Source organism: Brassica napus, chromosome A1 (genome assembly GCF_020379485.1).
Source record: "Brassica napus cultivar Da-Ae chromosome A1, Da-Ae, whole genome shotgun sequence".
Taxonomy (NCBI): domain Eukaryota; kingdom Viridiplantae; phylum Streptophyta; class Magnoliopsida; order Brassicales; family Brassicaceae; genus Brassica; species Brassica napus.
The window spans coordinates 6,319,996-6,333,591 of NC_063434.1; the positions used below are offsets into that span (position 1 = coordinate 6,319,996).

Consider the following 13,596-nt stretch of genomic DNA (forward strand, 5'->3'; position numbering starts at 1 on the left):
CAGGCTTCTTTTCATTTCTACGCGTTATCTTTGTTAATAAATTAAATTCACAGTTATTCAGTTAACATAAATGACTTTACTTCCTTTTCTGATTGTTTTTCCAGCCAATAGTCAGTCAACCGGTTTGTATGTATGAGAGTTATATAAAAGGGAATCTTTTATAAACAGTGTTTTTGTAATAAGTTCAACCTCGATGGCTAGGGACGGTATTGAATCTCTTAAAAGTAAAAATATTTATATGCTAATTAATAACAGTTGACCACTAAAAAGAAGACATGTAACGAAAGAGTTTCTAAAGTTTTTAAGCAAATTTTCTTTAGTTTGAACGTTTCAAAAAGCAATCTCGTTTTATAGGAAAAGTTCTTAAAAACTATTAAACATTAAAAATAATTAAATGTTTAAAAAATCCCGAAAACATGAAATACTCGTTTAATATTTAATTGGTTTTTATATTTCAATAGTTTTTGAAAACATTTTCTTCATTCTGGACATAGTGATGTTCTAATTCTTTTTTTTTTTTTCATTTTGTAACGTTTGAAGAATCTATTAGGTGGTTCAAGAAAAAAGAATCTATTAGAAATTTCATTGAATATACTCTGAAGAGAGCTCTTTTTCGAGATTTTTGTTTCCTTCCCAATGAATAACTCCAGTTCACCAACAGAACCAACTTTAATTTAATTCCGCATTCCCCGAAAACAAAATAGAAGGGTGTCGTTCCACGTTTGCCTTAACTATTCTTCTCTCCAACCAGCCTCCAGTTTGTTCCTTCCAAATTTCCAATTAATTTAACAAAAAAAAATATTATGATTTAACAATTACTCCAACCCCACGACTTTGTTTATTCTAATTTATAAAATCATCTAACAAAAGAGATAGAACCAAGGGTGTTCTTGATTATAAATAATTCAGATTTGGTTGTTAAAGTAAATGTTTTGAGCAATTGTAGAATTAATGAAACGACGATTTTTGTGTTTATTTATCTAATTTTGTATATATATTAGGGGTTTGCCAGCGCGTAGTGATGATTTTGCTAATATTGATATAGGTTGGTTATGGTTTTATAACCTAGAATATTTTTAAACAGTATTTTAGAAAACAAAATATGTATAAAGGATATGGAGATATATTAATTTGATTGTAGACTCTACATAGTTATTATAAGAGAAATATAAGTTTAATATATGTATGACATTTAAATGTTTAAATATATGCATGATAATTTGAAATTGTAATAGCCGGATTGTTTATTATTTGATTAAAAATTATTAATTTTAATTATGATATAAGATTAATTTATAAATGTGGACTTCATCATACAATAATTATATTAGATTAGTGTTTATACACACACACATATATATATATATATATATATATATATATTATGCTGTGAAAATATTATCTTTTCAGGTAATATATATCAACAAATATGCCTGAAATCTTAAATTTGATAAATTCATGTTAGTTAGAGAAATTGTATTATTTATATATCTTTTATTTTGCATCATCATTTGGAATCATATGAACTTTTTTTGCCATTTTTTATTAGAATGTGTCCTTCGTACCTGATTGTAGATGAATGTTAGCGATATGTAGCTGCTAGCGATATGCAAAAAAGAAGCTTGGAATTCTGAGAGCACCATGGAAATCTGAGATTGCATTTATCCTTTTCCTTTCTCTTGTAATCCTACAACTTTTAATATATTAGATTCGGATATGTTATTTGTTTAATAATTGTAAAGTTATGAGTTTTTTTATTTAGTAATTGTAAAGTTATGAGTTTTTTTTTAATTTTTCAATAATAATTGTAAAGTGATAAAACTTTCAATCCATTAGATTCATATATGTTATTTGTTTAATAATTGTAAAGTTATGATTTTCTATTTTTCAATAGTATTGTAAAATGATAGATTTATTTTAGAATAAAAAGATGTGAATTTTCATGGGGGATAGGTATCACTAAACCTTCCTACCACTTGTCATATGAGAAAAAAAAATTAACTTTATATATACACATATGAAAGCTATTTTGGGTATGAATGTTAAGAATAACGACTCAACTTTCTATGATTTGAAAATGTTCACCAACCAAATAATTAAAAAAAATAGAATGTCGAAAGAGGGAAAACTATCAAAGGCAGGCGTTACAAAGTCTTGGCTTCGAACAGCCTCATGATTTATATATATTAAAATCACATCTAAATCAAACACGGAGGAACCCTATAACATCATACCACACATGGATGACCTAGTGGTAGACAAATTTCGGTGAGCTAAGCAATTCGAGTTCGAAGCAATCCCACAACATTAAACATATGTGTCCACCGGATATGGAACCACGGTTTACGCCTCATTTGAAAATCCCGGTGTGAGTCCATTCGTGAGCCGCAACCAGAGCCGGCCCTGGCCCGAAGCCAATGAAGCATGGGCTTCCAGCCTTTAATTTTATAAGTATATTATCGGCCACAAAAATCATCAAAGGTTGCTTTAGTCCAGCGGTCTGGTGTCTCTGACTATTAGAAGAGGTGCAGGGTTCTAAGTAACCCAGCCACATAAATTTTTTTGTTTGTAGCCTCATTAATTCAAGGACCGGCTCTGGCCGCAACACCCTAGTTTAAGCTTCTCCATGGCATGAGATACTTCAATTTTTTTTAAAAAAACCCTACAACGTCAAGAGAATATATATATATATATATATATATATATATATATATATATATATATATATATATATATATATATATATTTATCACAATGGTCAGGGTCCAATGTGAACAACACGTTTACAAAATCTATAAGGAACTGTTTTGTTGTTTAAAAATAGTCGAATGGTTAATTCGAACGAGGACATCATAGTAGAACCCATCCATACACCATACATTTCACATTATCAACATAAATTCAACCAATAATATTCTATTATCCTAACTAACCCCAGAAAAATATCACAATAATAATATCAAACTTTACAAACGTGAAAAAAAAGAATTCTATCGACCAAGAACAACAGTGGAAGTGATCTCATTAGAAGAAACAATATATTGTTGGCTTGAATCAAGAGCAAAGTTGACATCCATGGAGTTCCTTCTGGTGGAAGTAGTAAACGTTGGTTGCCTTGGCACAGGTAGCGTCGCTGTGTCACTCTCTAACATCAACAAAACTGCAGCCATGTTGGGTCTCTCCGCAGCCGAGTCTTGAACACATAGCATCGCCACATGTATACATCTCAAGGCCTCACGCTTATTGCACGTGGCCCTTATCTTTGGATCCACAAGCTCCTCTGATCTCCCATGTGTATACAGAAACCAAGCCTACAACATTTTCAGTTTCCACCATTAATTAGACCATATAAACGAAACCAAATATGTACATATATAAACCGATTAAACCAAAATACCAAACCGAAATTCAAATAAAATTTTTAAGAGGATTTCACTGACTGAAAGTGAGAACAAAAAGAGTCCATACTACTTTGTTTTGGGAAACTTACATAACCAATGAGACTTCCATGTTCAGAAGATCTAAGACTTGTGTTCCTCTTCCCACTTATGATCTCTAACAACAAGACACCAAAGCTGTAAACATCGGACTTGACCGAGAAAAGTCCTTCCATAGCGTATTCTGGAGACATGTATCCACTACATTTACCAAAACCAAAAGTAGATTGTTAAGAACATGATTTCTCCACAGAATCTTCTTGAGAATGTGTTTTTTTCTACTTACTAAGTTCCAACGACGCGAACTGTGTTAGCTTCATTTTGGTTACCACCAAAGATCCTAGCCATACCAAAATCTGAGATCTTTGGAATCATCTCTCCATCTAACAACACATTGCTAACTTTCAAATCTCTATGAATGATTCTCAACCTTGAATCTCTGTGAAGATAAAGCAACCCTCTTGCTATCCCTTCAATGATCGCAAACCGAAGTTTCCCGTCTACTAACCCTTGTTTCGTTTCATCTGTAACATTCAAAAGAACAAGAATAAGAAGAATGACTAGAAAAAAAAAAGACTTACTTCTTTAACAAGAAACATACCGAAGATGAAGAAGTCTAAGCTTTTGTTAGGCATATACTCATACACAAGCATTTTCTCTTCCCCCTCAAAGCAACAACCAAGTAATCTCACAAGATTCCTATGTTGAAGCTTGGCTATGAGAATGATCTCATTCTTGAACTCATCAACTCCTTGTCCAGATTTACCAGACAATCTCTTCACAGCTATCTCTTGTCCATCTTCAAGTACACCCTAACCAAAAGAAAAGAAAACATTTCAACACAAATCTGAATTAAGACCAAAGACTTAGACTAGAAACAGGCCTAATCAATCTACCTTGTAGACTGGTCCGAATCCGCCTCTTCCGAGCTCATTCTCTCTGCTGAAGTCATTAGTAGCTTTCACTATAACGTTCAAACAGAACACTGGCAACTCTGATGTGTTAACTGCTTTTCCTTCAATCATTATGTCCACTGATCCTGTAAACGCTGCTGTTGTGTCTTTGGTCTTGGTCATATCAACAACAACCGATGTATCAGCGTCATGACCACAATATGTTCCTGAAACATCTGCACATAAACAAGATCAAGGTCAACTAAACTAGCCATGCGGTTTCAGCTTATTATGGTTGGCTATTTTGGTTTTCGATTAGTTTGGTTCGGCCACAATCCCACCAAAATAAACCGAAAATCGGTTCGGTTCGATTTTTAGTTAATTCCAACTTTTAAAAATAATCAGAGTATTGGATTTTGTTTAAATTTGGGTTTAATTTTTTAAAACTTGGTATATGTTTTGTTAAATTCAGTTATTTTTCAATTCTGAAATCAAAACTAACAAAAAAATCCGAACCGAACCGAAAACTGAAGTATTTTCAAAAAGCTTTTCAAATTAAACCGTACTCAACCAGAACTGAATCAAAAACCAAAAAAATTGGTTTGGTTCGGTTCGGTTCAAATCCGCAAGGCTAAACTAAACAAAAATAATCAAGAAAGAACAGAAGTTAGTACCTTTCTTTCTCTTGAATCTCCATAGAAGCAGAGCAAAGATACCTAACAAAACCACACCAGCAAGAACAGCCACAATCACCACAATCTTGGTTTTCTTGCTCTCTCCTATTTCAGAATCAGCAAGACGGACATGAAGGGAAGATCCACCAGCTTCAAACTGCTGCAAGTCCACCAAGTCTTGGTTCCAAATCATGCATCCAATACCATTAACAAAAGTAAAAGCAGTGCACGAACAATTATTCAGACACCTATCTTTACACTCCTCAGGATCAGCAAGACTATGCTCAGGAGTTTCAAAATCAGGCAGCTTCACAGACTTCAAAGTCAAGAACTCATCCTCTCCAACATTACTAACGTTCCTCCTCTCACACTTCAACGGTGTTCTCCTCCTACAACCTCTACTCCAGTTCCCTACCGAAACTGGCTCATAACCGTCAACACAGCTACAGATCCCATTATCTCCTTTCATGTTACATATACCGAAACTCCCACAACGGTTGTACTTATCACACTCACTCTCTGGAGCAGCCTGAAACTTAGTCCATCTCTTGGAAGTCTCGTTCCATCTCAACTCCTCTTCGGTTCCATTATGAAGAACCTTAAACCTAAGTAAAACCGATGGGTCTGAAGGAACATACGTGAAGTACACGCTACCTGTTTCATCCGGCGGAGAAGAGAGCTTGAACCCGTAGAGATAGTTCGTTAACAGAGCCATGTTAGGTATCCCCGTGAAGATAGCTGAGTTCCACTGCCCGCTTCTCCATCTCCTCGTGTTGTTTCTCCCCCAGAGAACGATCTCTGGCGCTCCTGAAGGATCAACACCTAACGAGAAGTTACCAGGAGAAGGGTCGTTCTCTGATCTCCACGAGACGAAAGCGAGGTTATCTCCGGTTTGGGGGTTCACGCGAACTCTCATGTTAGGCAAGAACGTATCCGTTGGGTGGTTGAAACTCTCCCAGATGACTCTCTCTGAGGTAACTTCTATCAACTCGAAGTTCCCTGTATCACGTATAGATCCGACTCTGTTGTTGTCGTTGTTGGTCGATGTGATGTTTGAAGACCAGACAGTTATGTTTTGTCCGTTTAGTAACACGAGGTTACCGTCGTTGCTTATTGTAAGAACTCCAGATTGGTCGGAAATAGGGTTTTCTCTGTTTGCTACCCAGACGACAGCTTTGTCTTCGATGTTTCCGTACCAGATTCCTAGATACCGACCAGTGGAGGATCCGGGAGTGAAGAAACCGAGCTCGAATGTTTTTTGTGGAGAGACTAAAGGTTTGTGAGTAGAGCCGTCTCTAAGAAACTCGCCTCTTCTGATTGTATCTTGAGCCGTGGAAGATTCGTAGAGGAATAAGAAGATGAAGAGAGGAAATGAAACTAGGGTTTTGCGGAAGATGATTTTCATTTTCTGAGTTTTAGCGAGAGACACAAGTGAAGATGTTTGTAATAAAAGAAGAAGGGAGAAGAAGAGAGGAAGGAGGATAAGTATGGTGGAAACTTCATTGGGTATTAAAAGTAAAGAGAAGGTGACAAAAGGAGAATAATACAAGAAAGGGACGGTGGCTGTTTGTGCGACTTACTGTTTAAGAGAAGTTTCTTATCTCGTTTTCAAAGTTTGAAAGTTGGACCAGAGAGGGACCTTAATTTGGTCGTCATTTATCATTCTATTGGTGAAAACAATATTAAAAAGTCAAATTCCTTGGATTAAAAGTCACCTTTTTATAAGGTATTCTTGCATTTCAATTCTCTGTTTTTTTTTTCAACGTTATACAACCTGCAGACATGTGTTTGGGGTCTGACCTAATTTCAACAAAAAGTTCATATCTAAGATTTTTCAGCAGTTGCAGTTTAGGAGATTGATTAGAGTTTTAACATTTATTGGGATTAGTATGAATTACATTATAAAAGTTTGGAAGAAAGTAAGAAGTGTAACACACACAAGTGGAGCAGGTCAGCTTTGTACATTAGTTTATTGCTTTATGATATTTTGTTTAAAGGCTTGTTGGTGTTGCCGTTGGCCGCCACATTGACCCATGTGGTCAAATTATCAGCACATCGGATCTCTTTATTTTATTGCACGTGAAATATTTTACTTTATATTCATTTAACTGTTGTTTTATCTCCTAAAACCCAATGATACGCAAAACTTAAATTCTATTTTTGCATGACGTTAAACCATCTTTGCAAAAGAATATCGATGAAGCCAAACATCAAGTGGGATATACACTGGCAAGTGGCAGCAAAGCATATAATGATACAATGCCAGGTCGTTTTTAATTTGGAGTTCGCATTATTGATTAATTTTAGTGGATTAGCTGAATCAAAAGTGAATAAGGTTAGTTTAATTGAGGGAATGCGTCTATTAGGCTATAATAATATATAAAAAAAATACTCCAGAAGGGTCCACCGTCCACAATTCGGACTCAAGAATTTTATCATTACGTTATTTAGGGGGTTAGGACAAAGACGATTAGATTCACAAAACAGTCGTTGATATAGACTTCTACTAACCTAAACGTTATCACACACGTGATACAATTATGTATGCTGTTCACATTTATATATACTTGATTGGTACCACTCTTTCCTTTCCTTTTTCTTAAGTTAGATGTTACAAAATTTCAAACATACTAAAACAATCTGTAATCACAAATCTATTATTTTGACTTTTCCTTTCTATTTTTGAATACTGTTTGCAGTGTTCTAGTAGAACCAGCCCTAAATACATACACTTCTTTAAGAAAAAAAAAATATGATTGATATTGGCATGGAAAATGTATTTAAAATGACGAGTTAATGACTTCATCATTCCTCAGTACTTAAGAAATAATTTATTTAATTAACTTCGATTGATATTGAAATCAAGCCAGACTGTCGGAAAAATCATACAAACAAAACCAATTAAAAGACTTCAACAAAACAATCAAACTTTATTTACAGATTAAAGTTACCTAACGAGGAGATAACTCAGAAACAGTGACATCATTCGATGACATTTGTAACCCTTCAGTCGAAGAAGAAACATTCGAAGGTATCACACTTTCCAACACAAAAGCAGGACGCGAAGGTGTCGGGAGAGTAAAGGAGTTGCTATTGAGCATAAGTGCAACCGAAGCCATCGTTGGTCTACTCGCTGCACTCTCTTGAACACATAAGAGACCAATGTGTATGCATCTCAAGATATCGTTTCTTGATCCCGTGGTTAAACTTGGATCAATCACGCTTAGTATAACGTCTTCTCTCCAGCTTCTCCATACCTGAGAAGGCAAAAGAACTTTTAACATGATGACCAAAACCCGAACAACAGTTTGGTTCTGCATTGGGCTGTCAAATTGATAGGATGACCAAGGGTTGTCTGTGTTCAATTTTTCCATGGACAAAAAGTTGGTGGAACTATGTAGACATGATCGGTCTAATAATCTAAAAACGTTTGACTTAAATACGATTTGAATTTATTTATTTTTTTGGCAAAAGCCATAAAAGAAGAGTTTTCCACCAAAACTGTTAAAAGAAAATTTGACAAAATCATGAAATGATTTTTTTTCACCAAAACCATAAAAATGGTATTTTTTCCGCAAGAATCATGAAAACGAGTTTCTTTGCCAATATTATTGAAATAATTTTTCTGCCAAAACCGTAAAATCAGATTTTCTGTCAAACCGCAAAATGAGTTTTTCCGTAAAAACTGCAAAATCTTGATGCTGCTCCAAAATAATAAAAACAAGTTTTCCGCGAGAACTTATGTGTACTTACCCAACTAAGAAGATCTTCTGCATCATCATCATCACTTCCTCGACCATTGTTGTTTCTCTTACCTGTAATGATCTCAATGACTAATACACCAAAGCTGAAAACGTCTGTTTTCACTGAGAATTGTCCATGCATAGCATATTCTGGAGCCATGTAACCACTACAAGATGAAATGAAATAAACAGTTTATATATGTGTTTCTTTATGATTTAATAAGCTAGTAAGATCAGTAGTACTTACTAAGTTCCAGCGATTCTGTTTGTGAATCGATGTGTCATGGTTTGTCCTTGGTCAAAGAGCTTAGCTAATCCAAAATCCGCGATTTTCGGATTCATTTCTTGGTCCAAAAGAATGTTGCTAGCCTTAAGATCACGATGAATGATCCGGTAACGTGAGTCTTCATGGAGATAAAGAAGTCCTCTAGCAACTCCACCTATCATTTTGTAACGCACTCCCCAATCTAAAACTTGACGCTTCTCAAGATCTGCAACGGCACAAAGATCAATACAGAGCGAAAAACTATAAAGGTAAGGATCATTTGGAGGCATAAGGAGGAGATAATATATACCAAAGATGAAATGGTCAAGACTAGCGTTCTTGATGAACTCATAGACAAGGAGTCTTTCTTGTCCATGTATGCAGAAACCTAAAAGCCTAACTAAGTTCCTATGTTGAAGCTTTGCAAGTAGTAAGATTTCGTTCTTGAATTCGAGGTCTCCTTGTCCTGAAGTACCTGATAATCTTTTCACCGCGATTTCTTGTCCATGAGAGAACACACCCTGAGACATACATAATCCCAAGTTATATGCAAAACCAAGGTTATTGGTAAGAAGTTTGGTCAAAGAAACTTTACCTTATAAACTGAACCAAACCCACCACGTCCAAGTTCATTTTCAGGTGAAAAGTTGTTTGTTGCAGCCTTTAGATTTTCAAAGTCAACTAATAGAGAATCTGTGTTTGAGAACTCATCTTCAGCGACTGATCCGGACAAATGAGAACTCCCAAGAACTGTATATGCAGACAGTAATTCTCAGGAATAAGACTTTTACTTCTTAACAGCATAAGCATAAAATAAATTATTTCTAAACTAAACCGGTTTATACCGAACTAGACATTCGTGACAAAAAAAAAAAATACCGAACTAGACCCATGTTAACCAATAGTCAATTAAACTGAACCAATCTAACCAAAAATATCAGATTTAACCAAATTTTATCCGAATTATCAAATTTAAAAAAAAAAACAAATCTAGGTAAATTTTGGTTTTGAAACTAAGAAATAGAAATTAACCGCGAACCGAACCGTAATGTTATTCGGTTTATTTCAGAACTATTTTAAAAACTTATTAACACGAAACCGAAAAACCGACTCGGTTTGATTTAGGAAAACCGAAGTCACAGGCCTAGGCCTAAGTCCATAACGTCAACAAAAACAAGAACATTGTGTTACCTTTGACTCTATCTCTAGACTTGTTCTTCTTCCACTTCAAACCCAAGCATAGACAAATAGCAAATAAAGCAACAAGAACTATTGGAATGACTATCGCAAAAACAACTTTAGATCCACCTTTGCTCTTTCCTGCAATAAAACAACTCACTTCTTACTCTTTGAGACAAAAAAAAAAATTTGAGCAGAACACACAAAACACACATCAAACATTTCCATTTACCTGTTTTCTCCTCAGTTCTTGCAGCTGGTGTTGGTGAACCAGCACTCCCAGGTGGATCAGCCTCTAGGTCTGCCTCAAACTCATAGAATCTCCACGTCTCAAACCGGAAGTTACAGCTAGGACACAACCACCTAAGACCAATCTCACTATCACAACAGCTTGGGATACTCTCAAACCCATAAATCAAACAGTCATTACAATCCTCTTCAGACAAATCCGGCGTGCACTGCGCACTTCCATAGAATCTCCTGTACCCTGGCGAACCCGAACTGTTCCCTTGAGCGTACTTCCTATTCCCCCCACCAGCCGCCGCAATCCCTTTGAGCCTGTTCAGCAGCTCTCTCTGCAGACGCTCAAACTCATCTATGTTTGAAGATATCTTTTCGCCGGCACGATAAGACAGCGTTGGATCTGTTTCTTTTCTTCCGTAGATTGTTCTGTTAGAGTAACGAAACATACACTGCGTGTACCACACGACAGCTTGTTTTGACCGTGGACACTGCTCGGTGAGGTTTCTTGCAGCTGTCTGAATACATCTGAGACAATCATCTCTTTTGACTTCTCTTCTGCAAAGACCAATGGCGTAAGCCTTTTCTCCAGATGAGTCTCCGGAGGAGAGGTTGTAGAAGCCATAAGGTTTTGATGTTAGTGAAGAGAGTGAGGAGACAAGGCGGTTGAGGTTTCCAGCGAAGGAGCTGTTGGCTGTGAAGTTTCCTCGGTCTACACAGTTGAAGTCTGGATCAAACTCATAAGTATCTACCTGAGCTAAGGCCTGAAATGGAAGAAACGTTAGGAAACAAAAGAAGATAACTCTAACATGTTCCATGGAAGCTTGAAGCTTTTTTCTTCTTCTAAAATGCGTCTAGATATGGTTAAAGGCGTAAAGGTTGATCTATTGTAGACCTTGTAGAGTATATTCTTTGCACTATTTCAAAATCTGACAGCGGAAAGAACACAACTTGGTGATTTAAAACGATTATAAAATTTAGTAGTAGTCTAGTAGACACAAGTGGACAAGCTTTGTGTGGTTGTTGGGTCTCCCTCTGCATGATGATAGATTCACAGAACTAATAATATAATACTAACGAGTTGCTGCAGTGGAATCAGGTCAACTGGTGTGTTAAAACGTTTTTAAATAAGAAGTGATTATTGCTTTCTTTTTTCCTCGCGGGACCAATAATGAACTATAAAAAAGAAGAAACTGAAAGTCTTGACTTTGAATAGTTTTTCAAACCAACTAAATATTCAAACTCAATCTTACTATAAATAGTAAATTAAGTTATTATCTTACGGTCTTTTTTAATTCAACTACGTGTTCAACTTTTATTAGGGGTGAGAAAAAAAACGAACCGAACCAACTGATCCACACCAAACCAAACCAAAATATAGGTCTTAACCATTTGGCTAAAGATTTTATAAACGATAAGAGTTCAGTTACATAGTCTGATCTAAACCAAGCCCAGTGAAACATTGGTTTTGACTCCCAAAATTTTTAGACATACAGTATATATATATATATATATATATATATATGCATATAGGCCTTTAGTTATAAAAATAAATTTACTAAAACTCTTGGTAAATGTTTATTTCCCCTTAAATTTCATATCTGGCCCTGACTCAGTTAATGAAGCAACTATCATGCCCTGCCCGGACCAAGTGAAAAAGATTTGAACATACTATAACCAGGATAAACGGAACCAAAAACTTGTCCAAGTAACCGTTCGACTTTTAAAAACCAACGAATGAGAACAGTTTGAAATCCAGTTTCATTGTACAAGTACAAACAGGGCAAGTATTTTAGCAATGTCCGCTTGTCACATTGTACCCTATGTCGTCTTATCTGAAGGATCGGGAGCAGAATGATCATGGCTCTGTTGGTAAGAACAATGAAATATGTTTATCAACTCGCATATCAAATAGTTTTCTTACTGGTCTGATCTGCTATGAGTCTCTTACTATACGTAAACAGAACCAATATGAATCATATATCCGTGAGAAAAACAAACTAATGTTTACGTGAAGTGTAGGTAACTCTGTTTTCATCTGTTCTTTAGTTCTTTCTTTGCTTGCACGTTTCTAAACCAGAGAGCAAAAGAAGAGAGATCCTCCTGAAATTTAGGAGAGACGCCCATGTAATTTTAGGTATATGTCAAAAGTAGTCATTACTGTTTCAGGTTCTAAAGGTTTTCTTCATAGAAACCTCTTCTCCTCTTTAAATCTCCATTAAATGAGACTAGATTTTTAAAACATTTCTGAGTTTACTGAATCCTGCAAACTTTCCTTCCCTTTCCTTTTTACTCAATCCAGGATTATTCTTTGCTTTCCTTGCAAGTATCGTTTCTCTAACAAACCCTTCCTTTACATTTTTCTATTCTTCATTTCCAGTCTCCAATAATGATCATCTTATGCAACAGTCAAGAAGATTAGAGCAGCAGAAAGAAGAACCTAAAATTTCTTAAAATATCCTGCAACAACCGCTTAAAAGACAATGCTAGCTTTCTCAAAGATGGCTAGGTTACCAGGGTTGCTTCAAACTCGAGCTACCGTATTCTTAATCAGAAACTACCATAAACAACCTATAGAAGTTGTCTGGAAGAAACCAGAACACGGATGGACAAAGCTAAACTTTGATGGGTCAAGAAAACATGGACAAGCCAGCATCGGAGGAATATTCAGGAACCACAAAGGCGAATTCATTCTCGGATACTCAGAACCCATAGGAGCAGCCACAAGCACCGTGGCAGAATTTGCAGCACTCAAAAGAGGGCTAGAGCTGGTTCTAGAAAACGGATGGACTGATCTATGGCTAGAAGGAGACGCCAAGATCATTATGGATATCATCTCCAAGAGAGGGAGATTGAGATGTCAAGAAGCAAAAAAACATGTGAACTACATCAACGTGGTTATGCCTGGTCTTAGCAACTGCGTTTTGAGCCATGTTTACAGAGAAGGGAATCGAGCCGCTGATAAATTGGCTAAGTTAGGACATCAGTTTCAGGATCCTAAAGTCTGGAGGCTTCATCCCCCAGACATAGTCCTACCGATTATGCATGAAGATGCACGAGGTAAGATTGTTCTTAGAACAAAATGAGCCCAAAACGAGTAAATAAATTGTGTATATATCATTCAGATTTTGTCAATAACAAGCTAAGAAATGTAAATAGTTAATT

At 35.9% G+C, this 13,596-nt stretch overlaps 3 protein-coding genes across 4 annotated transcripts; 1 reads left to right on the top strand and 2 right to left on the bottom strand.

Annotated features, from left to right (window-relative positions):
- Positions 1 to 2,791: 2,791 nt before the first annotated feature.
- On the bottom strand, positions 2,792 to 6,514 carry LOC106440189 (G-type lectin S-receptor-like serine/threonine-protein kinase B120). Its single transcript, XM_013881793.3, has 6 exons — positions 5,005 to 6,514; positions 4,334 to 4,566; positions 4,039 to 4,249; positions 3,724 to 3,961; positions 3,491 to 3,638; positions 2,792 to 3,311 (listed from the first exon to the last, which is right to left on the bottom strand). Exons 1-6 carry the CDS (start codon positions 6,407 to 6,409, stop codon positions 2,991 to 2,993), a joined length of 2,556 nt encoding a protein of 851 aa, XP_013737247.1. The 5' UTR covers positions 6,410 to 6,514; the 3' UTR covers positions 2,792 to 2,990.
- A 1,334-nt stretch (positions 6,515 to 7,848) lies between these two features.
- LOC106440197 (cysteine-rich receptor-like protein kinase 29) lies at positions 7,849 to 11,463 on the bottom strand. 2 transcript variants are annotated; one of them, XM_013881815.3, is made up of 7 exons: positions 10,424 to 11,457; positions 10,204 to 10,332; positions 9,608 to 9,762; positions 9,323 to 9,533; positions 8,995 to 9,238; positions 8,758 to 8,914; positions 7,849 to 8,261 (listed from the first exon to the last, which is right to left on the bottom strand). In XM_013881815.3, exons 1-7 carry the CDS (start codon positions 11,247 to 11,249, stop codon positions 7,956 to 7,958), a joined length of 2,028 nt encoding a protein of 675 aa, XP_013737269.1. In that variant the 5' UTR covers positions 11,250 to 11,457; the 3' UTR covers positions 7,849 to 7,955. The 2 variants fall into 2 exon arrangements, with proteins under 2 accessions (XP_013737269.1, XP_013737259.1); XM_013881805.3 differs by having other exon boundaries at positions 8,995 to 9,533; positions 10,424 to 11,463.
- A 198-nt stretch (positions 11,464 to 11,661) lies between these two features.
- BNAA01G11260D lies at positions 11,662 to 13,517 on the top strand. Its single transcript, XM_013881764.3, has one exon. It carries the CDS (start codon positions 12,915 to 12,917, stop codon positions 13,515 to 13,517), a length of 603 nt encoding a protein of 200 aa, XP_013737218.1. The 5' UTR covers positions 11,662 to 12,914.
- The last annotated feature ends 79 nt before the right edge of the window (positions 13,518 to 13,596 follow it).

Bases quoted from the DNA above. Each gene is read 5' to 3' on its own strand.
- BNAA01G11260D (XM_013881764.3), top strand. From the start codon at position 12,915: ATGCTAGCTTTCTCAAAGATGGCTAGGTTACCAGGGTTGCTTCAAACT.
- LOC106440189 (XM_013881793.3), bottom strand. From the start codon at position 6,409: ATGAAAATCATCTTCCGCAAAACCCTAGTTTCATTTCCTCTCTTCATC. The intron at 4,567-5,004 runs GTACTAACTTCT...GTTTATGTGCAG, and splicing joins GAGATTCAAGAGAAAGAAAG to ATGTTTCAGGAACATATTGT. The intron at 4,250-4,333 runs GTAGATTGATTA...TCTTTTGGTTAG, and splicing joins GATTCGGACCAGTCTACAAG to GGTGTACTTGAAGATGGACA.
- LOC106440197 (XM_013881805.3), bottom strand. From the start codon at position 11,249: ATGGAACATGTTAGAGTTATCTTCTTTTGTTTCCTAACGTTTCTTCCA. The intron at 9,763-10,203 runs GTAACACAATGT...CTGCATATACAG, and splicing joins GTCTAGAGATAGAGTCAAAG to TTCTTGGGAGTTCTCATTTG. The intron at 8,262-8,757 runs GTAAGTACACAT...TTGCCTTCTCAG, and splicing joins CAGAAGATCTTCTTAGTTGG to GTATGGAGAAGCTGGAGAGA.